At 37.6% G+C, this 27,986-nt stretch overlaps 1 protein-coding gene across 1 annotated transcript in view; it reads left to right on the top strand.

Moving 5' to 3' along the window:
• Positions 1–27,986, top strand: part of XXYLT1 (xyloside xylosyltransferase 1) — a 987,581-nt gene that overhangs the window by 420,606 nt on the left and 538,989 nt on the right. Inside the window, exon 2 of the mRNA XM_044070826.1 lies at positions 24,869–25,016. Coding sequence (XP_043926761.1) covers positions 24,869–25,016 — 148 coding nt within the window. The remainder of the gene's footprint in view (positions 1–24,868; positions 25,017–27,986) is intronic.

Below are 27,986 nucleotides of genomic sequence, written 5' to 3'. Positions count from 1 at the left end.
TGGTCTGATACCAACAATTAGGTCTCTGTGATATTCTTGTACCATTATAATGTGACTTGTACTGTTAATTTATGTATAATTTGGTTCTGCTAGATCCTAATAATTTGGTGCTATTAGAGGTCATATGCCCAGATTTGAATTTGCATTCCACTTATTTTATAAATTTTTTATTTCATTTTGTTGGCTTTGTAGCTTAGTTTGATAGAGCCATAAATATGACTCAGATGACCAGGGCTTATGTTGTGGACTGGTTATTAGCGAGGCTGGCCACTTAGAGATAGGAATGAAGAGTCATTATGTAATTGTGCTTCTCCCTTTGGAGTCAGTGAAAGCTTATCTCAGGGCACATTTATTAAGGCGTCCACAGTACAGGAGAGAGACGTAGCGAGAGGCATTTCTTCATGGGGACCTAGTGGAAGCATTTATCCATGGAAAGGGGAGATGCCGGCTTCTTGGTGTCTATTTCACCTGTGTGTGTCACATCCTTACACCAAGCACATTGTATGCCCATCCATGAAAATCTTATTGGTGTGTGTGGAAAAAAAGTCTGGCTGCCTGTGTGAGAGCTGTGCTGTGACTGGCTCTTGCCCTGTTGGGGGACAAATGGACAGGATCATAATGATCAGTGATATGGTTGGCAGGCACTGGAGGAGAGAAAAGGAATTAAAAATAGCTTATTCTTTTTTAAAATATTTATTATTTTTAAAATTAGTTTCTTTCTTGCCATCATAAAGAAATCACAAGGGTCTCCTGAACTGCATGCATAATAACTATGAACCTAAACCATCCTGCTCTGTATGGTCATGCCTACTATTTGTGAGATACTCAATTTTTAGAAAACCATGAGCACATGTGAGTATCATAATTGATTTGGGAATTTACTGCTTGAACATTACAAGGGAGGAATCAGAAGAATCAGCAGTTAGTGAAAAGGCACAAAGGTGAACTGTCTTAAAAAAAAATTAAAATGAAAAGCATAAGCATGCTTTTAGTAAATAAGCAAACATATATTTCTGTAGCAGATATTCTGACATGCTTGTCTGCTTTATTCCTCTTGTAGCAGACCAGTCACCTACCCTGTTATTCTTTGTTGGGTTCTTTACTAGCATGTTTACTATTGATTAGCTGTCATGAAGCCAGTGTAAGGCTGCCTAAGCCTTTTGGAAAATGGACTTCAGTTGGCCTTTATAAAACATTCAAGGAAAAGGTAAAACACTGGAGTTTTACTGGTTTCTGTTAGAGCTTCTCCGTTTATTTGCCATCCTGTGACTAAATTTAAGAAGAGCGTACTCCATGGATCTGGAAAAAAAACAGTATTTTTCTTTTAGTTTTGTTGCTCATTATTTTGCAGAATGTCCAGATTTTTGGCTCATATTAGTGTGTTCCTCATATACTTTTTTTCTGGGAACTTATTGAGTATAGAAGTTGGTAAACAGTGACAGGTATTTGGGTTTCAGACTTTGTATCATTCAGAAAATAGCATGCTAATGCACAACCTGTTATTCTATCAAATTTCTGTGTTTCTAAGTTGTTGTATCTTTCGGCTTTTCCTGGTCCGCTAATGATTGGCAGTAGATTTTTACGTGCCGAGTTGCCAGCTCTGATGCACAACCTTCAACGAAGGTACGCCCATCCACGCATGTCTCCACACAGAAGACGCTTTAGCTGAGAATCGAACAGGACAACATCTTACTGTGAGGCAACAACGCTACTGCAGCACCACCACTGCATCTTCATTTGCTCCTGATTTGTGTGCCTTTGTTCCCCAGATATTTTTGGCTTTGTGTAGAATTCTTCCACTAGTATAAAGATGGTCCACGTTGTGGTTATTGTCTTCCTTAGCTCTGATATAAATCCATTAGATTCTTCCAGATTGTGCTACAGCATGTTGCCCAACTAATTCAGATTTAACCACTTCTGACACCATAACCTGATATGATGCTTCCTCCGAGCCTTCAGGTGCTTCCAGTTTTTGAAGAGCAGAGGCTGTCTGGCCAGTTTTAATATATTCCTGATGGAGCTAAAGCTTCACATTCTGGCATTTAAATGCTTTTTCACATTTGCTTACTGATTGATCATGTGTTCAATGTCTTCATCTCTTCTTAAGTAGATATCATCATGATGACTATTTGCAACACTTTTTGAATCACTCTGTCATTTTGGCTAAGCTCATTTTGCCATTAATCTCTTTGGTTGTCAGCAAAGCTGTCACAAAGGAGTTTGCTGCCTGTGTCAACATACTGATTTTGTGAATCTCTCCCCAACTCGTTGCTGGCCCCATTCACTAGCACAACTCTGGTTTACCAGTTAAACACGAACTCTGTTCACCAGCCCAGACCACCCATTAAAATGAACAGGTAATAACTTGCCCTGTACTAGTGTGGTTTGTAGTTTGAGAAATTTGTTTAAAACTTTTGGGTTTTGAAATAACTAGAGTTGAATGCTAAATTAACTTTAAACCATTTAAATTTAAAGTATCATGTAGATGAAATTCTGTATAATCATTCAAGATAACAGAAATGTCAGGCAGCAAACATAGAAGTACAGAAATTAAGTATGGAACATTTGTGAACATTGCTGCATTGTATAGCATTACTGATATTAAGTTACTCTGACACTTTAGTTTAGAATAAATGTGTAAAAATAAATAAATAAATAAATAAAATATTGTATAGTTCCAAAACCTGTGGAAAATGAAAAGATGAAGTACGCTTTTGAAATAATTGGTATTCCATTCCATACAAAAGCTACATGTCCTCTTTTTCAGCCTGTAGGTAGAAAAAGGAAGAACTGAGAGTAAAATATGATATGTGATGATTTTTTTTAAAAAAACACTTACTGAGGTGTATAGCTTTTGCCAACCTCAGACTAGTTTATTTAAATTGTGATGCCCCAGCACTGGCCCAGTAATCAAGGAGCCTCAATCCTTACCATTGGGAACAGCGGGGAAATTACACACTGGGAAGATAAGTACACACATAGTAAAGTGCAATTTCCTTTAAGAGCTCACAGAGATCACAGTCAGTGTGGGGCTGGTTTCTCCCTCTTTCTCCAGATCCCCAATAAGACTCCCCACTGGCACAGCTATAGGTTTGAGATATCAGCTGAGTGGACAAGCCAAAACCTCCATCACCCTCTCTGTCCAACCAGTGCTTCGTGTCCCTGTCCAAGTAGCTGACACACATACACACTTCTGAGATTTGATTTATATACAAATGCACGCACAAACCTGGGAAAGGCTGGCACAGGTTTACTAGCTATGCTGCCTTCTGCCCAGACTATAAGGTAGTTCCAGTTGCCACCAGCCAACTCTTTATCAGCTACTCTAAAGCCCTTAACAAAGGTGTCCAATCCTACTGTGTCAAAATGGTAGTCTGACCAAGAGCAAGGCCATTTAGGAGTGGCCTGTACAGTGTCACTAAATAGATATGCAAGTACTTTAAGAGCATAAATACATCTTACAGATATCAGTCACAAAGATAGGTTTAAATATATTTAATAATAAATAGTAAAAGAACAAGACAATATTCAGTAGGTAATCAGTTACATCAGAGTTCAAAATCACAGGAAATATTTAAAACAACATTGCAGGTCAGTCTCAAATAAATAAAGAAAACATCTAAGCTGTACTTTATATATTCCTGTCTGAATTTAAAAGAGTTACAATGCCCTAAAAAAATAACTTGCAGCAAGGCAAGTGCAAATGTCATGATGAGTGGACGTTCTTGTTAGGTCAAAAGACAGATAAAAAATGCACAGTCTCTCTCTCTCTCTCTCTCTCTCTCAGAGAGTTTTTAAATTAATATCCAATATTACTGATGGGTTAGCTTGGATCACATCACTTTTTGTCACCTGACTTTCCGTTCCCAAGCTAAACCCCCCAGTGTCAGAACATTTAACATCTCTCTGTGAAAATACATAGCCTTCAGATGTTTGCAACTGCCAGAGGACATAAAACAATAAAATATTTGCAAAACAACACAGAGTCCCCCCTAGTGTAGACATCCTGTCTCCTGTTGACTGAAAATGAAAGATAACTTTTATAGCACAATTGTAAACCAATTTAATTTCAACTGTTTTCTTGAAGTTTTTTAAGTTAACTCTGTATGTTCTAGTTTCTACTGTTAAATCATATACATTTACACAATTTGAATAATTTATATACATTTCTATTCTAAGCCAGCAGAGCATGCTGTGGTTACATTTTAGCTCAGTACTTTACACATTTGCACACACTTCTGTATGAATCCTATCAATATTCACAAATGACAGAATTCTTTACAAAAAATTATTTACAAAATTCCAGATAGCTGGGCTGGCAGTATTTCCTTTTGTGACATAAGTAATAGAAGAACAGATGGTAAATGTGAGTAAAAATGGAGCAGAGTGACTTTGGAAAAGCAAAAATTCCTCTGACCTAATACATCAAGAGAAAATAATCATGGATACGGTCACTTAGGGGCATTAGGAATATTATAACTGCTACTAAGAAATTCACTAGAAAACTGAAACTACTAATTTCCCAAAATGTTACCTCCCTGGTGCCTACAATGGAAGACAGCAAGTATAATATTATTATTATTATTATTATTAATAATAATAATAATAATAATAATAATAATAATAATAATAATAATAATGTTGTTTGTCTTTTCAGCTTTTCCTGGTTAGGGATCGCCACAGCGGAACTCCGGTCCGCTAATGTTTGGCAGTCGATTATTATGGTGCCGAGTTGCCAGCCCAATGACCAACCTTCAGCGAAGGCATGCCCATTCACGCATGTCTTTCGGAGGCCACTCGACCGCGGGGAGGATTTATTAATAATAATAAATAATAATGTAGTAATAAAACAAATATAACCATTGATTAACGGTTTAACATCAAGTAGCTTGTGTAGGCCTAGCACATTCTTAAATACAGATTATAACATGCTTATGACTACATGGGCCACCAGACTCAAGCCACTGCTACTAAAACTGATCCACTGAGATCAAGGGACATTAATGTACCCTGTAACTATGGTGATTATCGAGACGGAAGTGTTGACTAGTACTATAATAAGATTACATCCATAGGTAACCAGAACAAAAAGAATCAACAAACAGTTTCTTTTCTGGTTAGTAATCGTGGTTAAAGGCATTTCATTAAAGCAGCTGTCCTAGGCTCTCCTATCACTTCTTGTAACCTAGTTCATCAGTCATTTTAAATGTCTTCTCTGAAATCAGTCAGACTTCAGCAAGAAATCTGAAACTTGCAGCAGATCCCACTGACTTTAAACCAATAGCCATCCTATTGCCACTTTCTAAAATTCTTGAAAAGTGCATCCACTCTCAACTGCTTAAATACCTAATTCATGAAAACCTCTTAACCCCTACCCAACACAGCTTTCAGCCAAACCACAGTACTGCTACTGCCCTCTTATCTTTTACTTATACAGTTGCTGAGGCCAGAGATAATAATCAACTAGCGTCCTGTCTCTTCCTTGACCTATCCAAAGTATTTGATACTGTGTTTCACTCTAAACTACTGACAAAACTAATTGATCTTAATCTCTCTCCTCCCACTTCATAGTGGTTCTCCAGCTACCTTACTAGTAGACTACAATCTGTCTGATGGCTCACTTCCTGCTCCCCCATTTTGCCTGTTAAAACAGGGGTCCCCCAAGGTTTTATCCTAGGCTCCCTTCTATTCAATATCTTTAACAACCACCTCCAGTCTGCCTGCGGCCACTCGACTCTTATCCAATACATGGACAACTCAACCCTCATCACCACCTCTGACAGCATGTCACATCTCCATTCAGTTACACAAAACACATTCTTCACAGTAGAAAAATGGCTTAATGAAAGCCAGCATATCCTAAACCATAAAAAAACTAAACTCTTAGTCTTCCTGCCAAGATCACTCTCACACCAGAAATCCACCTTTTCCATCTCTTCTCTTTATAATGCAGTTATCAAAGTTGATCCACATACTAAACTCCTGGGCACCATAATAGATGACCAAATATAATTTGATCAGCATATCCATTCATCAATGTATCTAACAGATGCATCAAAAACTGGCATTACTGTATCAGAACAAAAAATTCCTTACACTAGATGCCAAACTATCCCTTGCTAGGACTTAAGTTCCCTTAACTCATGCCATGCCTTCTCTATGCCGCTCCCATCCTCACAAACTTACAATCCACATTAATCTCACAATTTGAGCAAACATGTAATAAAATCACCAGATTTACAACAAACCAACCTTATAAATCACAACTTTGCATTGCATTAAAAAACTGCAATGGCCAGAATTCCCCCATCAACTTCTTATCTCACATCTACAAATCACACACTCCATCCTACACAGACCTACTGCCTGCCCCTCCCTCTCCTCCCTTGTTTCTTTCTATACCCCCACTAGATGTCACGAAGCTCTGACCCACAAGTCCTTGACATACATAAACCCAACAAAAACATTGGTAAACTGCTTTACAATTACAATTTGTCTTTAGCCTGGAACAAACTTCCTAACTCTATTAAAAACATCCTAAATACAAATCAATTCAAAAAGCAACTAAAAGTTTTTCTCTTAAGCTCATGGATCTGCCCTTGCCAGGATTTAACTCACTTCTCTTCCTCTCTAATAACTTTTCTTTGAATCTGCCTTTCTCACAATTTTAAGTAGCTATACTCGTATTAGTGTGACTACTATGTATCCAAATCTCTGTAGAAAATCCTTTACAAAGAATGCTTTATTGGGGGCCAGTAGTTGTCATCCAAAACACATGATTACCACTATCCCTGTAGCTCAGTTTTTATGATTGAGACATATTTGTAGAAATTATATAGATTAGCAAAATTAAGCTGATAAGATGGTTGCTAGGTTCATTAACACTGGGTATGATTCCCCATGTGTGGACTTAGCAAAAAGTATGGCCTCGAATATTAGGAGGGAAGATTTATTGCTCAATAGGGGTGAGAGTGAAGCTACAGGTAATGAGACATCTAAGTTAGGGTTCATTACTACGTATGGTACAAATAAACACTAGCATATATTGAAAATGGATAAGCCGCGGTGGTGCAGCGGTAGCATTGTTGCCTCACAGCAAGAGGTTCTCCTGTTCGATTTTCGGCTGGAGTGCCTTCTGTGTGGAGTCTGCATGTCCTCCCCACAGTCGAGTGGCGTTCAAAATACATGATTGAATGGGTGTGCCTTCGTTGAAGTTTGGGCGTCGGGCTGGCAACTCGGCACCATAAAAATCTACTGCCAATCATTAGCGGACCGGAAAAGCCAAAAAGGCAAACAACATATATTGAAAATGGATGAATTTTTTGGCCAATGTTTAGATGATCAATGTAATTTTAGTTATCTTAGGGGCAAGAATGTTGGAGAACGCCTTTCTTGGTTTAACATATGGGTTTCAACAAGGGAAACATAAACGAAAATGTTTTTTCAGGTTCCACAAACTGGTAATTGTGTCTACTGCAAGGTCATTTCAAGAACTAAGTATTTAACTTCAGTTAACATCCCTAAGGTATTTACCATTACACATTTAATCACGTGTAACACAGAATCGGTAATTTACATGTCTGTATGTCAGTGCGGGGCATTCTAGTTGGGGCAGACTTCTAGGGCTTTTAAAAGTAGAATAGCGTTTCACTTAAGTGATATTAATTGCAAGTGCCCTAGAATTACTCTTAAAAACATAAACTTGAACATATCACGGCTCGTGTTATTTTTGTTGGACTGGATTCTGTGAGGGGGAAGGGGTTTGTCAGACACATCTAGACATAGGTTGTTATTTCGGAAGGAACAATTATGGATAGTTAACCTTGGTGCAATGAACAAAACGGGCTTAAATGAAGATTGGTAGGGTTTTATTATTTAAAATGTATTTATTATTATTTTCATTAATAAGAAGAATTAGTAGTGTTAGTTTGAGTATTTATGTTGATTTATATATAGAATTAGGTTGTAATTGGTCTCCTTCTGTATGCTCCATGCTGGTTGACTGTTTGGTGCTTAAATATCTATGCTTCGGCAACTTAGTTTGGATGAGAGTGCTGTTGCTTTATTTTAATGTGATTTAAATCGCAAAGGGAGTTAGCAGTAATGACGCCAGAGGGCGAAACATGTCTGCATAACTTGGCTGGTTACTGTTTGTATTTTGTTATTTTTTGCCTTGTAATTTGATGAATTTAAGAAATTAAAAAGCCATTGGAATAATAACACTTGCTTGTTTATTTATATATGCTTTTGGTACACACCGGGGCTATTGGCACATACAGGAACTATGGAATATTGTTTGTAGTGTGTAGCTGTGCTGGACAGTTGGTGGTATATACAGTACTTTTGGTTCTTCTGTGCACTTGTTTTGGTTTGTGCACAGGCTGTTGGCTGTGGAGATATACATATATATATATATATATATATATATATATATATATATATATATATATATATATATATATGTATATGTATATATATATATATATATATATATGTGTGTGTGTGTATATATATATATATATATGTATATATATATATATATATATATATATATATGTGTGTGTGTATATATATATATATATATATATATATATATATATATACATATATATATATATGTATATATATATATATATACATATATATATATATATATATATATATATATACATATATATATATGTGTGTGTAAAAATATTTCCACAAACATGTTTTAAAATGTGTGTGTGTGTGTGTGTGTATATATATATATATATATATATATATATATATATATATATATATATATACATACACACACACACACACACACACACACACACACACACACACACACACACACACACACACACACACACACACATTTTAAAACATGTTTGTGGAAATGTTTTTTAGAGAAGAAACAATGTACTTAAGAGTTCATATTTTTTAACTTGCATTTGCCCTGATCTGGAGTGTTATTATTTATTTTTGTACTGACGTTTACAGATGTATTTAATATGGTGGAATAGTTGAAACCAGTTAATTGATGCATTAGGTAGCAGTCTTTGATTATATAAGTAATGTTGGTTTAAAGTCAATTCACTCATTCAGAAGTCCTTTGTCCCTTAAAGTTTATGTCTTGCTGTAGGGCTTTGTGGTGGTTTAGTAAGTCGTAAACTAGTATTATTGTAGTGAGAGTCATGCACTTTGCTTAGTTCTGTGTATTTTAGTCACTTATGCAATACCATTTAAGATTACCTATATAAGCACATGACATAGCTTGAGGGATCACATTGTTTCCATACTAAGACTTTCAAGGGCCCATCCACCTTGAGCTATCCTGACTGCCTTAAAGTGCTGACACTGTTTTCTGTGTGCTATTGACTTCAAGGAAGGGACCACTACCTAGACTACAGTGCCACAAAGGATCTGGTCATGTGCAGCCTCATTCAGATCCACAAAGCTAATAACACTCTAAACACCAGCTCAAGAGATCTGAACTTTCACTGCAACATAGGTAGGACCTGCTGACATGATGGATACCTATCACAGACAGTATCTGTTTTATGGAACAGACTTCCATGGGATATAAAGCATAGTAGTTTCCTGACCCTTTTTAAGCTTATCCTAATTGAATGAATTGGCAATCATAAGTACACTGCCTGTCTGACCCCTCAAGCTTTCATGGAAAGGGGACTTAAGTAGGTCCAAAGTAGTTCATCCTGTGGGAATCTAGTATTAATTTCATCTCTTTTTAAATTCAGTGTTACATCATGTAGCTAGGCTATAAATGGTCTACTGGATCAACAGCCCAGTATGAACCCATAATAAGGCAAGGAAATAATAATTACTGATGACTTTAATCTGAAATAAAAAATAGTTAATTAAAAGTAGATTAAATTATTAATTCTCTTCAAAGTGAATAGAGTACTATAGTCACAGAAATAATTTTGTTCTGTCACAGAGTTTGCATTGTTCTTTTTCTCTCTTCTCTGTAGATTTTCTGTTTTAGCAGAGTTGCTTTCAAGTGTGCACGGTTCCAAACATGTTATTGAAGCTATAGCAGTTCTCAGAATTACCACTGATATGCTTTTTGCGCTCCTTTCATATAAACTGTCTTAGTTTTGTGCCTTTTTTGATGTTTACAGGTTTGCCTCAGAAATGTAATAGGCACTTTCTCATATGTAGTGCTGTGGCACTGTTGGGCAAATTCATTACACATACACTCTTATCCTTAAGTTTTCTATTCATGGCTTCATACTGCTGTAACCATTAATGTTAAGTCTGATATGTTTTACAAACAAAAACATCTAACTCTTGTAACACTAGTTCCATGTCAATGCCATGTAGAACAGTGTGACAATAACACACTCATAAGTTTAAAAAATTGTTTCCAGATCTAGCTGTCGTGTTGCTGCATGACAAAGCCCCCCCCCCCCTGCCAATAGCACATCATCCACAACTCCTTTTGATGTATGGTTTCACAGTATAGATGGTTACCAGAATTTGAATAAGTCCCACCTTCAGGACTGCTCATACAGGGAAGGATTTAAAATTGTGCCAGCATTGACATTATTGTACTGGTGCTGGCAACTCTAATGGCTTATGAAGAGTGTATAAGCAGGGTATATAATATATAAGGTTAAGGGCATTCTGCAAAATTGGGAAAAATGTCATCATGGTCTCATGCAGATAGCACCCAGAGGTTGCATAGAAAAGAGCACTAACCTTATAAATCCAGACTGTAGGTGAGCAACCAGCATGATATGTTGCCTTCGTCCACAGCCAGTCCTCCTCAATTTAGTGACTAAAATCCTGAATGATTTTCCAGAAAACCACACATTTTTTGAGGTGCAGACTGAAATATGAGGCAACTCTAGGAATATCCTTGAAAGTAAGGAAACGTTTCAACTTGGTTTGACGTAAACAGCACCCAGAGGATAACTTTTCCATCTTATTTCATACAAATGCACACGAGTCCTATAAAGCCAGACTGTAACCTGGGCAAATAACAAGAGGATAAGTTGCTGACCAAAATATTAGGCAAATACAAATACTTTCTGTGAAATCATTAATGGTTTCATACTTGATTCACAGAAGGAGTGGTCAGAGAGTAAATATTACAGTGTATTTCACACAAATGTACACTAACACTAGCCTTAATGCCAGACTTTAAACTCCACAAATGAAGAGGGCAGGTTACTTTCATCCACAGTATGGCTAGCTCCCCCTACCTGCCAGCATACTTCAAAAAAAAGAATAAACATTCCAGTTTGTTTCCCACAAATACCCACTAGTCCCTAATAAAAGACTTTAAACTGAGCAACCGAAGAGGGTAATTGTGTTTAATTTGTAGCACAGCTATCCCCCTCTTTTCTGGTTACCTGCCAGTGTATTGAAAACGAGAGTAAATATTCTCACTTATTTCACACAAACCCACACCAGCTCTTAATGCCAGACCTTAAACTAAAAAATGAAGAGGACAAGCTAATGTCATTCACTGTACACTTGTCTACCCCTCCCCAGGCTGACTACCAGCATATTAAATATGCATGCATATGTATGAATGTCTGTGTGTGTATAAATTCTGATTTATTTCACACACATCCACACCTGAGCAGCAATGCCAGGCTTTAAACTGAGTAAATAAGGAGGGTAAGTTGCTTCTATCCACAAAGCATCTACCCCTCCCCACTTCTGGCAGGGTACCAGTCAGCATAGGTTCATAGGTAGGTACTAGGCTATTGGCCCTAGGGCCTATACAAGCCTAGCCAAAAATGTACCTTGGCTTTCGCCACCCAAGAAAATTATTTTCCTGTGCCCCTGTCGAGCAGAGCCACAGAAGTGATCCCCGGGGTGCATTTCCCATTTCCCATCCAATCATCATGATTTTTCTTGAAAAGTGCTAATGAGGAGCTCTGTTTGACATAGATAGGTAGTCTGTTCCAGAGTATGGGAAGTCTCTGGGACAGGAATCTATCCCTCCAACATGTTCTGTTTATTGCTGTGACAAGGTTTAGGTCCCTAGAGCGTGTAGCTCGGAGGGATTGGGATTTCTTTAAGTGGAGCATGTCCAACAGCTCTGGGTTTGACATAGCTTTGTATGTTAGGCAGAGATCGCCTCTGAGTAGGAGCATCTTAAAAAAACACATACACAAATCCTTAAGAATGACAATTTTTAATCTTAGTAGTGAGATTTTGGGCTTGGAACATCTAAATGTATTAGACACATGTTTTTCTTCTATTCCTACTCTCCAAATCTGGCAGCAGTAGTGATCGAATTAAGACACATTTTGGATTACATTATAAATGGCACAGCTTATGGTAACATTTCAGCTAATTATTTCTTTAAAAAAGTGAAGCACTGTTAATACTTTACTTCATCCCACTTTACCTACTTTTGTCGAGTTATGTCAGGCTGACCTTCACAATCTTTGTTCTACAAAACATATTAAAACAAGGTAATTTCTAAGTTCTAGGGAAGAGAAAGCACTGAAGGATTTAGTTGCTTTTTCTGATATCGATGTCATGAGGGCAGATGAAGGCAATGGGACTGTGTTTGTTAATGCAAAGGAGTACTCAGCAAAGATGGTCTTTAGTCGCTAATGAAAATAATTACTGATTAATATCTGCTGCATTTATTAAGAAAAGATTCTGATTGGTAGATGATATATTTCTTGACTTGTTAAATCAAAGTTTTAGGTTTTGTTGGTGTTGACATTTGCAGTGTTTTGGTTGTTACCCACCCAACAATTGGAGATTTATTTGGAATACCAAAAACAAATACAGGTGAGGTAAACCCTTTGTTCTGTCCAGTTGTTGATAATAGAGGAGGAGGTGAGTCAGACAAAATTAATTTCGTATTACCCAGGCAATGTACTAAATCCATTTATCATGTGTTCAACATCATAGTTCACTGATTTGTGAGATTTTTTAATTGTTTAAGAAAATGTATGTTTTCCAGTAATGAACATGTTTTAATTGCAGTAGATATTGGATTGCTATACACTAGACATAGTCCAAGCTTTTTTAGGTGTCAGCAGTAATTTTAGTAACACTAGAATTATTTATTATTTTTATTTATTTGCATTTGTTGACCGGGAAGGTCTACTGGGCCAGGGGAGCTCATTTTCTGTGGAGGCCTGGGGAGAAAAGCTCCAAAAGGTTAAAACAAACAGCAAACATCAAAAAAAGTAAATGATATTAACAAAACATTACAAGAGTTTACATGCAATTTAATCGCTAGTTGCACAATTGATTGTATATATTTACAAAAAAACAGGAGGGTATGCTGTGTTATATAAACAGTAATTTAAGCTAGTCTCACTAGATTATATACATATATGGTAACAAACAGTTCAGAAGAGGTGGGTGGGTTATGGTTGGGCTAGTATAGATATAGCAATAAGATCAATTATGCTGTATTCAAGTAAATTGATATAGATATTTTATACCATTTTGCAATACAGGGATTAAGATCCTGGAAGTCAAAAGTTAATTTATTGAAGTGAGAAGTTTTACTAGACGTGAATATACAGTTTCTAAAAGAAGTATAAGTGGTTAGTAGGCTTATTGAGTTAAGATAGGGGAGTCAGGTATTAGGGAGGGTTAATTTAGCACAAGAGCAGTGCCAGAGAAAAGAAGGATGTTGTTTAAGGGACTTTTTAAAGAGAGAAGTATTACTGGTGGTTCTCATTCGTGGTGGAAGAGAGTTCCATAGCTTAGAAACGGTGAAAGAGTAGAGCATTTGTCCAGGTGGAAGGTTTGGCTTTATGGTTTTGAGCTGTAGTTTGTTTTCTGATCTGAAAACTCTGTTGGGATGATACAAAGTGAGTATAGATGAAAGAGAAGGCCACTAAGAAGGTCTGTATATAAGTCTATGGGCAGTAGTTAGTTGTAAATATGTGAGATGATGAGGGTTTGAAACAGCTAAGTTGTTGTACAGATGAGCTGTGATGGTCTGATAATTTAGCATTGGTCACAAATTTGGCAGTTTTGTTCTAGCATGTGTCAAGTTTACCTTTTTCCAAAAAGTTGGAGCATCTGGAATAGAAGGAAAGAAATAGCTAGGCTGTCGGAGCAAGTTAGGAGACAGACATACTATTGAAAATGAAGGTAAGATAAACAGGCAGGGGAAAATTGGACACGGTTGCTTGTAGTTATTAGCAGAAATATCCACTGGTGACAGTACTACACACTCAACACCTGAAGTTTAAGTATGCCTACAGAAACAATCAAAAAGGTGGGGAGCAGGTAGAATAGTGAGCTGAAGGGGCAAACCAGATAGGGAGACAAAGAACAGAACCATACAGGAGTATTCAGAGGAAAATAAAGCTAAAGCAGAGAAGCTGTAGAGGAGTGAGAATGCCAAGTGTTAGAAGCAGATATCTGAATGTGGAGAGATGAGAAATACAACAGAAGGAAGTAAACAGCAGAAGTGAGCAATTAAGAGTAGAGTGGGTATAAGTAGAGCAGCAGCTAAGTGGAACAGTAAGGGCAGGTTTGAGCGAAGGTTGGCAAGGCGATGTGCAGGTAACCTCACAACTGGCTATTAAACAGGCTATAAGTACATTATTATAAAATACTTAGATTTGCAAACAGGGTCAATTAAAACTGCCGCAGTGTAAAACTGCTGATCAGGTGGAAGTTCCAGTCTTATAGGGGGTGCAGTGAAATGTCTGCAGTTTTTTGCAGACTAGTAATCTTAGATTTGCAAAAAGTGTCAATAAAACTGCCAAAGTGTAAAACTGTTGCTCAGGTGGAAGTTCCAGCCTTATTGGGGGGGAGGGGGGGGGCAGTGAAGTGTCTGCAGTGTTTTCCAGACCAGTAATCTTAGATTTACAAACAGGGTCAATAAAAACCGCCGCAGTGTAAAACTGTTAATCAGGTGGAAGTTCCGGTCTTCTGGGGGGGGCAGTGAAATGTCCATGGTGTTAATTAGCACTCTGTTCAGTTTATTGGAACTAGGGTTAACCGACAACTGTTTTTTGTATTTAACAGTAATTGTACCACCAGTTAGCAGGTGTGGTGATGAAGGCAACAGTAGCCCCAGCCTTTGTATGTATTGTGTTAATTTGGTGGGAAACAGAATTTTCGTTTAAACAGTCATTATTTCAGTATGTGGCTTTATACAAATGCCACACTGACGATTCACTTTTGATATATCATTAGAGTTTGGTATAGTTAAAAAAAAAAATGACACGTATCAAAACACCACATTCTTAAAATTTGTCTTCAGTGGGAAAAGAATCTTTTGTATACCAGTATTTGCATGAATGCCAATAATTTTACATTTGAAAACAGGTTACTCTGGAAAAACTAATTCTTTGTAGTTATCTGCATTATCACATTTCCACCCTACTAATATGAAATTAAAGCGTCCAGCAAGTGTTTTGTGAATTCTGACTTTTTAGAATAAGTTAACAGTTTAATTAATTTATTTTATGACCAAAAATATCCCAGGGACAAACTGGTAATTATAACAAAGGAATTTACTCAGAAGAGGGATGCTTTCTTCCAACCTATTTTAAGGACTGATATGCGAAGTAAGACAGTGAAAAGGAAGCTATAGATTAAAAATGTTTTTGGTCAGTATGAGTGTTGATTATAGCAGCATCATTTTTTTAAATTGGTAATTACATACATGCATACAGATATTTCAAACACGGGCATTAATGCCATTCTACCTTGCCAATATACCACAGCAGTTGTTCCCATAAGTGTCCTGGTGTTCTTACAAATATCTAAACTAGTACTTGCTTTAATGTAATTTGGTTGTATATTCCATGCATCGACTGCTCCTGCCGAGAACCAGTTAGTACACTTCTCATTCTTAGAGAATCTTTTACATAGGTTGTCTGAGGATTCTCTACTACATTTTGATAACCTTAAGCATTCCCAGAGGTAGATGTTGCTAATTGCCCTATATACCTGAAAAAGGTCTTTTCTTAAATATCTATATGAGGCACTGTACAAGTTCAGATATTTCAGTCTTTTAATAATAACATAAATTTCTACATGGATGCCCTTGGTATATTTCTTGTTTTATTGTAAGTTTTCCATATTGTTCCATACTCTTAGTTGGGTTTTAATGTAACTTACAGACAATGATTTTTGTCATTTTTGATTTCCTAGAGTTTATAAATATTTTTCTACCAGTTAAGGTGCCACAGGGTTATAAAGTACCAGTACACTTAACAGGAACAGCAGGAAGAAATGTTGCACCTGCTTGAAACACATTTCTTTGTGCCAAAAGTGATGCTTTCTTTCCATTCTGGGTTTTGTTACTGCTAAAGTCAGTGACTGTATTGCCCGGAAGGTCTTTATAAACTAGTGCTCACCTTCAGAAATGGGTTCAGAGCAAACGCAGAAGTAAGTACACAGGGTACACTAGAATCTGTTAAACTATGGATAGATTGTTAAATTATGTAGTTGTGTGTGAAAATAACAGAATGCTAGCAAAGGTGAACAGATCGGTACCCAATTACACTAGACTGTACAGCACAGGAGCTACCCGAGGCTCAAAGCACATTGTACAGAATTGTTGATAGTGTCTTGTGTCTTACATAAGTTAAATAATAGCCGACGTCTCTTGAGAGGAAACACAGTATGGATGAGATACCAACTTATGAGGGATGCTGGGAACATTTGAAAACCATACAGAAGTGATTAAAAACTCGATCCTCAAATAAATACATAAAGCTTCTTTTGAGCTGAACAGGTTTCCTTGAACATTTTGTAGTGGTAAAGAGTGTGATCCCAATGGAGATATCAGTCGAATACTGATTACTAGAAAACTGTGAAATGACTTCTGTGCATTTGCAAATCAGTGTGCTAAGTGAAGTATAGTTGCCAGTCAGGGAAATAGCATAAGGGTTTATCAGTGCTATTTAAACAGCAAGCTGTAGGTGAAAACTCCTTAACGCATACCAAAACAGATTAGTAATGAAACTTATAAGGAATGGTGTAAATTGGGGAACTGCAGTGACTAGTGCATATTGCACATCTCTGCATCTCTTTTGTACTTAAATGGGTAGCGTATGTACAACTTGTTTTTATTTTGGAATAAGTGTTCCTCATTTCCCCACTTGACAAATTAGTTTAGTACATGTTAACAGATCTTCAAACTATTTATTGCAATGTTTTGCTTTGTGTACCAACTTGAGTTTGCATAGACTTGGGTCATGGCTGCTGGTTTTACATTACTCCACCTACTCAGTTAGCAGCCATTTAAGATACAAAAAAAAAGATGGTGAAATATTGATAAGGGAAGTTGAGAATATAACTGTGTAGAATGTGTCCAGGAGGGAGAACAGATGATCAAGGCCAGGAATGTTTGGAGAGGCAGGAGAGATAATGATGTACAGATCAAAGGAAAATAGTATGCTTTGTAGGAAACAGGCATGAAATGATGGGTCTATCTTATAAAGACGAATGTTCAAGTTGTCGAACATCTAAATGTCGACAGCTAAACAACAAAAGCTGAAAACCATGAATGGCCACTTTTGCAAATTTTTTTCCACAGGGAAAAAATTTGCTTGGCCATTAATGGGAATTTTCCCTTTTCCCCAATGTAGAGCGATCTCAGAGTTGGTATATTTAGTTAGGGGGTGTTGGGGGGGGCAAAGCCCCCACTTGATTAGGGTTGAAAGTTTGTTTTACTGCCCGCCAGCCTAGCAAATTTTTTCCCTGTGAAAGAAATTCACTGAAGTGGCCGTTTGCGGTTTTCAGTTTTCGCTGTTTAGGTGTCGACGTTTGGGTGTTCGACATCCTGAACATTCGTCTTTATAATATAGATCCTGAAATGACAGGGTTGAGTACTAGAGTACAGCAAACCTGCAGCTACTCTGCATAGTCTCTGTGTGTCCCAAGCTCCCTGAAGGGCAAGGCCAGATTTTATTTATTTATTTGACCAGTTTCAGTCTCAGCCTGGAATATGTAGCATATGACTTGCAGTACATAAACACTTCATAAGCATTGTATACAACGTGCATAAAAATTCCGTGTGTGTGTGTGTGTGTGTGTGTGTGTGTGTGTGTGTGTGTGTGTGTGTGTCTGTATAGTATAATTATAATACAATGATAGCTTAAGCTGGGATTATGTAACATGTTAAAGGAACAGGTCAGAGAAGAGGAGACCGAATGTTAGTAACAGTTAAGTGCTTCTCTAGGCCATGTGACTTAAGGTGTTTCAGTTAGTGTTGGCTAGGATTTTGACATAGGATTTTAGGCATGCACAACATTTGGGGTGCAAAGAGTTATTTTTAATATTTGAAAGTAGGAATTTGAGGATTAGTATTGAGACTGAATTGTCAAAAGTATGAGATGTTGGTCAAAAAAAAGTTGAATAATTATAGTTTCTGAGGTGGTATGAGAGGGCTTGTCTTGCTAGTTTGGATTTTACTGGAGGAAGAAAGTGCTCATGTAGACGTTTCTACAATTGGGAACCCAGGAGCAGGTCGGCTATCTGGCCTTTTCCAAGGATAAAAAGTCAGTTGTACTCATTTCTAGGAGAGTGAGAAAATAACCATCAGATTTTTTTAGGCATGGATTGTACAGTGGTTGTATTGTTTATTTGGATACTGTAAGTCTCCATACATGTTGTTGTCTTTCGGCTTTTCCCGGTTATGGGTTGCCACAGAGGAACTCCAGTCTGCTAATGATTGGCAGTAAATTTTTCATGAACGCCAAGGTGCCAGCTCGACGTTCAACCTTCAATGAAGGCATGCCCATTTACGCATGTCTTTCGAACACCCACCCAACCGCGGGGAGGACATGCAGACTCCAAGTCTCCATACATACAAAACCTAAATCCAATTTTAAAAAAAAGATCAGTTTTCAGAACTTGCTGTTACACATTGTAAAACATCTGTGTGTCCTTGTTGCACCACCCCCATTTCACAGGCTATGTCTTCCATATTCTTACTGTTTATATGTACTGTTTCCTAAATCACTGTACATTGGAATAGCGAGAAATCCCTGTGATATTATGATTTAGCATTAGCATATATTTCCCCTATTCGTACTTAAATGTTCACTGTTTCAGGGTCACAGTTACAGTGCTTTTAGTGGTGACCCTTGTGCTCACATTCCCAACAGTCGATAATAAGGTAAGGTAGTCTATAGAATAAAACAAAAGTTGTGATATCATTGTACATACATTTTGCCATACTATTTATTCATTAATTTATTGATCACTGATAAAAAAATGTTGCTTTGATTACACCCTATTATGTATATGGGGAAAACAGTCATTTAATTGTAACAAAATGGCAGGTAATGGCTAAACAAATAACTAAGTAACACGAGCCCCTGGCAGCAACCTGAGTCTGGTTATGAACAATGTGTAGGATGTTTAGTATGTTACAGGGAGAGCAATGTAAAATAATAGCATTCCTACTAGAGGACTGGATTATAAAATTATTAGAGTGCTAGATAGGAAGGAAAAGCAGAGTCTGAGCTGGATTGAAACAGTATGAGGTCAGTCTTGGAGGGGCTGATATAATTCTTCTCAGTGCAGTTAAAGGCAGTTCACATTTCAGTCTGATGCATGTTGGAATTCGTGACCGGTGGAACAGTGATGAGGATTAGGTACAGGGTGATGCTGTTGGGAACTTGCAGTGTTAGTTGCCTTGTATAAAGTGCTGTCCATCTTGTTTGTAAGTTTCTTTGCCTGGTTAGCATAATGTGCGGCTGAATGAGTTTCAGTGCAATGTATTGGCTTGAGCAAGAAGCTTTAGAAGAAGGAAGTACTTTTAACTTGTAGGTTGCTGCATAAAGAGTGATGTTGGGAAGCTGCTCATTAAGCAGAGATTTCAGGGGGGCACAGATAAGAATAACATGCATGTGTAAGTCCCTCAGGCTTCAAGCTGTGAAATTGGGCAAGCAGTGACATGAGGGGAACAAACTGCTAGGTCATTTATTCAGATTTACGTAAAAAATAACATTAGATAATAATAGAAGTCTAGATACATAGATTAAGCAGCTGTGTTATTTTGCATCATCAGTGAAACATGGGTAGTAAAGGACAGAGAGTGTACTTGGTGATGCCAAGGTGCAGCTTATTCATGGATGATAGGGTTGAGGAGAAACAAAGATGGAGTTATGCCGCATATAAAATATGTGATTATGCAATAAAGATTAGGGCAGATGACAAAGAAAATGTAGAAGGACAGACATGTTATGTATGAGATTGCAGAAACATATGTGGTCCATATGTGAGTGCTGTTAGTGACCAGCGCACCAAGTTGACCTATGGGATGGGCTGACGCTGAAGAACTTGCTGAATAGCTTTGAGAAGTAGGAAGAGAAGGGCTGTAACTCAGAGACTTTACCAAGTCCTCAGATGACTGATGTGTTCTGACTTTGACCTTTTAAGATGAGGAGAACCATCAGCCAGGCAATCTGAGAGGAAAGACTTGCTGCAGTTGGTGCATGAGACCACTGGAGGAGTAACATCATAAATGTCGTACGGCATTTTGTATGAAGATGGTAGATTCATTAAATAGAGATTTGTGTTGTTTTTAATGAAAGATGGTGTTAACAAAAGATATGATCTTTTATTAAAAATATTTTTGAGTTATTTTTTGGAACAGGACTATGTCCCCCAAACTCCTAGTCTTTGGGGGGGGGGGGGCTTCATCCTCCATATCTCCCTTACCTAATCATAATTCCTTCCAGATCATACCAGCAGTGACAAAAAGGACTAGTGTATCACTGCAGCAGAAGTCTTGATTTTATATTCTGTAAAACAATTGTATCCCATAGGTAACAGTAACCTTGAGATGGTGTGGTATTTGAAGAAGATAGTGTCTTGTTAGGGGCAGAAATATGGGACTAATTCAGCATGGATTTTGATAAACTGGCAAAAGATGGGTGCCATTGTCATACATAGTAACATCAAGGCTAACATTTTACAAATCTGTAAAGACTGGACTAAAATATGGAGTCGGGGGACTGCCAAACAGATCTTCATCTTTGACTTGCATATACTTTATGCAAGACTTGAAGTTACGGGTGTGTAGATGATAGGTAACCCTCTCTAAAGTGCTCTAAATATTATCAAGTCCATCTTCTATTTAAATATCATTCTTTGCAAGACAGACATAAGGAATCAACCAGTAGCACTGTTAAACTTAATATTTTAGGTTCACTGCTGCATGTTGCTACACTGCCAAATTTAACATTGTCAGAGCTGACAAATGGATCCCAAAAGAAGATAGTTTGCAAGAGTGGGAAAGGGTGAAGTCAGTGGAAGGGTTGTAGAAAATAATAAAGGAAACAGTGTTTTATCAGCAAAATGGAGGATTAAAAGAAGAAAATAAAAAGGAATGAAGAACACGCGTATGATTTTAAAGGAAGTAGCAGAAGTAGTCAAAAATGAGGAGGCTGGCTTGTCCATCTCTGTGATATAGAGGAACAGAGCCTATCTACACAGATGATCAGACTTCAGTTTTGTGGCTTGAACACTAGATGAGCTGGGAAGGGTAGGAGTGAGTGGCCAATGACAGCTTGCCTCAACAGGTGGGGAGTGGACTGGTGGTTGGCGGCCATTTCATTACATGTAAGTGGAAGCTTGCAGTTGAAACAGACATAAATGAAGATATGAGTTTGCCCTACCAAGCCAGTGATTACTGTCCTCTACAGAATGTGGGTGGGAGCACTCATATGCAGGGAGAGAACATAGTTGGCCTTTGCTGTGACAAAGGCACCCATACTACCCACTATGGAGTTGTGTTACAGCTAAATACAAAAAAAATCTGTCTGCATGGATGTTAGGCTACATGACCTGTTCTCATCCTATGTGATGAATACAAAAATGCAGAGGAATTAATGGGCTGATTGACAGTGGAGAACTGATAGTCATCAGGCAGAAGGAGAATAAACATATCTCTCAACTGTTCAGAATTTCATAGAATGTCCAGATTTTTGTTTCATGATTCTGGTCTGTTCTCATAAAGTTTGTGTTTTTCTGGCAAATCACTGAGGATTGAAGTTGCTAAATAATATCATACATTTGAGTTTCAGAGTTCATATCCTTCAGAAAATGCATGCTAACACAAATCCTGCTATTCTATGAACTTTCTAAGGACAATATTTAGAATGTGTCCCTTCTTTTAGGCTTTTGTCCCCCATTATTTTAGGCTTTGTCCAGATTTCTTGCACTAAGAAGATGAGAGGTATGAGAATAAAGAGAATACAAAAATGCAGAGGCTGTTTTACTGTAGAATGGAGGAAGAGAGATTAAAGGGATTGTAAGGCTCAAAGTGGCAAATAATTTGATGTAGTGATACAGGCAAACTGAGGAGGAAAACAAAACTGACAGACAGTCATACAGATGAAGACTAAGCCTTTCACAAGTGCATCATCAGGAGTTGAAGCTGATTAGCCAGATGGCATTCATGCAGTGGCTGGAAAGGTAAATATGAGAATACCAGACAGAGGTCCTCAGTAAGTACCTCTTAGTTTGCAAAGGAAACTGAGTATAAAGAATTAGTCCAGATAAAATCACTTTAGCTAGCAGATCTAGGAGACAATCTCTCTTGATACCTTCCATGCAAGAGGAATAAAGACACCTTGTTGAAGTTTCCAGTAGTTTATTCAGTTAAGCAGGTAGATGGACAAGTGTTCTTGTTCTAATACATTGCATTCAACAGGTCAGTTATTTAAAGGTAGTTACAGACAATGGTGGGAAGGTCGATTGGAGCTGATTGGAAGAAATCTGGGAGATTGAAAAACAAGGAGCCACTCCCAAAGCTTAGAGGTTAGTCCCCTATTTGAATATTCCTGAAAGACCTGTGAGGATCCACCAGCTCAGCAGCCTGTGGAACCTCATTCTTAGTTAAAAGATTTTATTTTTATTTTTAACTTCTAACAAACAAAACACGACAACACACTATGAGCTACAACTATAGAAATATATTAAAAAAAAAAAACACTTTCACCTGAGCTTCAACAGGTCCATCTAATAGAGTGGTTTACCCTTTGATCATTGAAAATTCCTGCTTTTACGAGGCTTTCACCAGACTTTATTAGCCTGATTTGTAACGCACATAAAATGAGAGGCTGTGCCTGCATCAGTGGGGCTCATATTCCTTGAAGCCAAGTAAGAAAGCTTTATTACAGAACTTTTCCCAGTCTATCACATGTAATATGATAGGCTGTGCCCACTTTTACCGGGCTCACTATCTCCTGACATATAATACGAACGGCTAATATTCTCTTGCATAACAAAAAAGATTTACATTGCCTGGACACCACAGGCTTTTAAGCCTGACTTCAGCTTTAGGCATCTAGTTGGAAATCTCCTGAAGGATATATTGATAGTGGTATCTGTGGGCAGTGGACTGGAGTACCCTTGTCAGCACAACTTTGCAGAGGAGAGATCTTGCTGGTTCATACTGATCCTTTATTTTGACGATCTTATGCATAAGTGGGCAAGTGTCACACTGTAAATGTGTTTCTGCATGTTAACAAGGCATTTTACTCCATCCTTCACGAAGAAATGGTAGGGAATTTGATGAGGTTGAGGTATGATCTCTATTTTACTGATGTGTGGAGGAAAATTTCAGCAAGGCACACTAGACTGAAAAGGTAAGATGGTTATCATGCTGATCATCTATATGATGATGAAGAAAAAAGTCTGTTCTTTCAAACCTGTCATTCTGTGGACCTTCATTGGAGATATCAAGAGCCAGTTAGACTTCAGGGCCAGCTTGTGTGTAGTCAACAGTATGGTAAGGACAGTAGTCACAGATGGATAGACCTTCTTTAGGAGAACCTATCCAGTCTTTTTGCAGTGGTCAGACAAATGGCATTAATGATTTGATCATGAAAAAGATTAGAGTGATCATGCTTAGTAACCCCAATAATGTATTTGTCTTTGCCGTGGCTATACTGAGTTTGCTGTTGAGGAAAAGGAACTTGCATGTTGCAGTGATAATAACCAGTTTGAACCAGTTGTACAATGGAAAGAAGCAGCACTTAAGGAAGTTTGGCACTTGACAGAGGGTGATGGCTTAGGGAGTCTTGAGTTGCTATCTGGAGTGCTGTATACTGTTTGGGCCATCAAATTACTGTTAAGTTATCAGAAAAGAGGATCAGTGAACACTTGATCAGGAAGGTTATAAAGAAATGTGGAGGATTCTTATCCTGGACACATAGTCACAAGACTAAACCTTAGGAAGAAAGTAGTGGTAGGTGATTTGTACAGCATAGCAAAGAAAATGTTTTCAAGCGAGAGGATAGGTGACATTTTTTATGGCCAAAGCACTGAATTCATGGAACTTGCACCTTTCAGGGGCTTTTTTCTGTGAAAGAAGGGAATAAAGGAATAAATGAAGTCAGACTAGGATAGATTGAGAAATAGAAGGGTTTCCAGAATGGGAAGGGCATCTTTGTAGGAGCTTACTGCACAGACTTTGTCACTTTTATTGTGTATGCACATTTTGTGTAACTGTTGAGCTTTTATTTCCTTTGAGAAAAACATGCTGGTTGATAATAAGAAAAATTACCTATAATATTACACTTATATTATCAAGTTCTGTAGATGATAATTGCATGGTGATACTGCGTAGTGAAAGTAATGTGCCTTTGAAACTGATACACTAATCTATTTTTTTGTATTTAAATATTTTTGATTAGCAACCACTACCAGTTTCCAAGAATGAACTTGTACCAGAAAAATGTATGACATTTTAAGAACCAAGACTTGTATTCAGTACTTTTTAATTTGACAAATATTGCCTAACAAACCTTAAATATACTGAAGTGTTACTAATTTTATTTGTTCACACCTGCTATAATGTCAAAGCCTAGCCTCAAAAAGTTTATTATGGAAATGATCAGTTTTATTTCCGTACTAGAGCTTTCCTTTTTTGTTCTTGTAGATTACATTCCATGATGTGAATGCACTGACTGAGAAGCTCGCTCCTATCGTTGAAGCCATGCAGAAACACTTCAGTTCTGGATCTGGGACGTACTACAGTGACTCAATTTTCTTTCTGTCAGTTGCTATGCATAGGATCATGCCATCAGGTACCAATAAACATTATTTATGAAGCAGTCATGCAGGTTGAATGTAGTGCCATTAATGTTAATATTTATTTGGTATGATAAGAAGTACAGCACACATTCTGAGGCTCCTGTGGCTCTTGTTTATCTCCTGAGATGGCTGACTTGGGGCAGTATGAACATAGTATCATGACATATTTCTTTTTTGTCATGATAAACACTCTGCCTGTACACCACACATTAAGACAGCAGGAAATATGTAAATGACAATGATTGAATGTTTTAAAAAAACAGACTGATGTACACAATCATCATCACATTGGTGTGCTGTTTACTGGTCTAATGAGTCATGCATGATGGTGTTTGTCTTCTGATTACTGCTTTTACATCACAGTTAGACATCTTCAAACGTCAGATGTTTATAAACAGTAACAGTATTCCAAGTGGCAGAAATGAGAAAAGCAGGTACTTCATGAGGGGGCTAGATCAAACTATGTTCCATGCTTATAGGTGCAAATGTACATTGCTTTGAACTCCTTAATTTGTTGGAGCTACTGCCACCACTTCTTATAAAATCTTGTCAGTGACCGAGGTTGCCCTGCAGTTCAACATTACCGTTTATTTACGTGTTTAACAAGTTAACTGAAACCCTTTTCATCCACTCTTTTGATCCACAAGTTAACTGAAACCCTTTTCAACCACTCTTTTGATCCAGCATTCTAAGATTACAACACAATCATGTGCATTACACTGTTAGTATAACTTGAAGTAGCAGTATGGACTGTAAAACATATGAAAAGAACATGATGACAGACATGAAAACCTGGCTTAAAGTGCAAATTGTCAGAAATGGCAATATTACAAATAGTAATCCATAATTAGACATAGACAAGCACTACTATCAGTGTTAAGCATCTGAAATAAAGAACCTGGCAGTTTCTAAAATGCAGCAAATGGTTTCATACTAATTAAAACTACCCCATCCACACAGTGTGCTTTTGCTTGTATACAAGTCTCACATTTGAGTGAGTCTTGCCTTATTTATTCAGAGCTGCTCATTGTTTGGAGATGACGCCAGAGACTTTGAGAGTTTCTGGTAACATCTGAAGCCATCCTTGGGGGGGGGGGGGGAACTAAGTTATCATTTTGCACTTGCTTTGCTTGTTTTCATTGTACTGTGAAAGATTTCTGTGCTATTTATTGTTTTCCTGCACTCCTTTGCAGTTTAAAGTTGCATTTTTTAACTGCTGTAATGAGTACTGTTCTTCATTTCAGTACACTGTATGTTGTATTTATTTATTTATTTATTTAATACTTGTTTACTGGGAAAGTTTGACTTGGAACAAAGCCAATTTTCAGTGGAGGCCCAGGGAAAAATGCTCCAGATGCATGTCTTTGTAATGTGGGAGCAAACTGGAGTACCCGGAGAAAACCCACACGAACGCAGGGAGGACATGCAGACTCCGCACATAAGGCACTCCAGCCGAGAATCAAACCGGAGAACCTCTTAATGTGAGGTGACAACTCTACCGCTGCACCACTGTGCTGTCCATAGTGGTAGCTTTTCAGTTAGTATAAGGCATCTGTTTGTGGTTCCCAAACACCTGGGCTTCAAACCAGTAATTTCACATTAACTCATTACATCCAAGTGACACGTGTAGGTGCATCTGCATTTAACTCCTACTGACTCCTCTAGGCATCAAATATTGCTTGTTCATATTTGCATCAATAATTCCAAAACCATGCTATGTATGAGGCTTTAAAAGATTTCATCTTAAAGCTTACACAATGGTAAACTCAACTGCATTAATATTTGGCCTCTGTCTGATGCAAATACATAGATATTAACTGTTGTTTTATGATAGTAATTTATACTGATATAATTTGCAAATTTTTCTAAATATCTCAACAACCACGTAACACAGGCAGAACTTCTAAGCCTCATATTAAAGCTCTCAGCTAGATGAATAAAATGCTGCTGTCAGTATGTGTGTAACTTGAGTGGTTGCTGAGGTATTGTAAGTTGTTTACAAAATATTGCAAACATAATAGTTACTGTGTTTACTGTGACTTATAAAATTCAGTTTAAGACCTAGAACCTAAAGAATACTACCACTATAAAAATACTTTGTCATTTATATTTCTTTCATAGTCCCTATGGTTCCAGAGGTGTGAACATTTGTTTGAAATATAAAGACATAATTTGGTTCTGTCAAATGATTTAGGCTCCGCTCATTGGAAGTTACAGTGCAAACTTACTGAGCTCCATTGGAGTGAATGAGTTGAGAGGGCTGAAGTCTGCTCTTTTGTTGCAGGAGGGGGCTGATTTCACCTGTTTGAGCTGGGAATGTCTGATGGAAAGCTTATTGTGTGCTTACCTGATTGGCCTTATGGGATAGTTAGTGTAAAACGTACTTTTCTTTGCTCCTAAGAAGCCTTGTGTTCGTGCGTTGGGGCTTAGTGTTGCCGTGTGTATATGCAATCACCAGAAGTTTCAATTTCCCTATAAAAACTACCTTGGAATTTTAACTCATTCCCACGCTACTCATGGAGCATCTAGTCTGTGTGGTGCGCAGCATGGCCACATTTAATTAAAACTATTCAGGTCTAGACTACATTATACAGCACCCAGGATTATTGCTGCTCAAAGAGCATCTGATTTGGGCGCTGTAGGTTAACTGTAGCTTACATCAAGTAAGCACCCATCACTTGTCCAGTTGCAAACACTCTCCACTCCTGTCTCTTGAAAAGTACATATTAGGACCTGCAACCATGGACAGGCACTTTTCTTCTATCTCTGCTTCTAGCTTGGTAGACATGGGCATCTTCAGGCAATATAGCGATTTCATTATGTACACTGACAACCACTTAATTCTGGATTGGGCAACTACAGTATGTGAGAGATGTATTTGCACAATGACACTGGAGAATGAAGTCTCATATACAGACTGAAAAAACAAACAGGTTGTCAGCGACACACACACACACACACAC

The sequence above is a fragment of the Protopterus annectens genome, chromosome 4.part1 (genome assembly GCF_019279795.1).
Source record: "Protopterus annectens isolate FY-2018-M chromosome 4.part1, PAN1.0, whole genome shotgun sequence".
Lineage (NCBI taxonomy): Eukaryota > Metazoa > Chordata > Ceratodontiformes > Protopteridae > Protopterus > Protopterus annectens.
The sequence above is the reverse complement of the archived record's forward strand: the minus strand, read 5'-3'. Positions and strand labels throughout refer to the sequence as shown.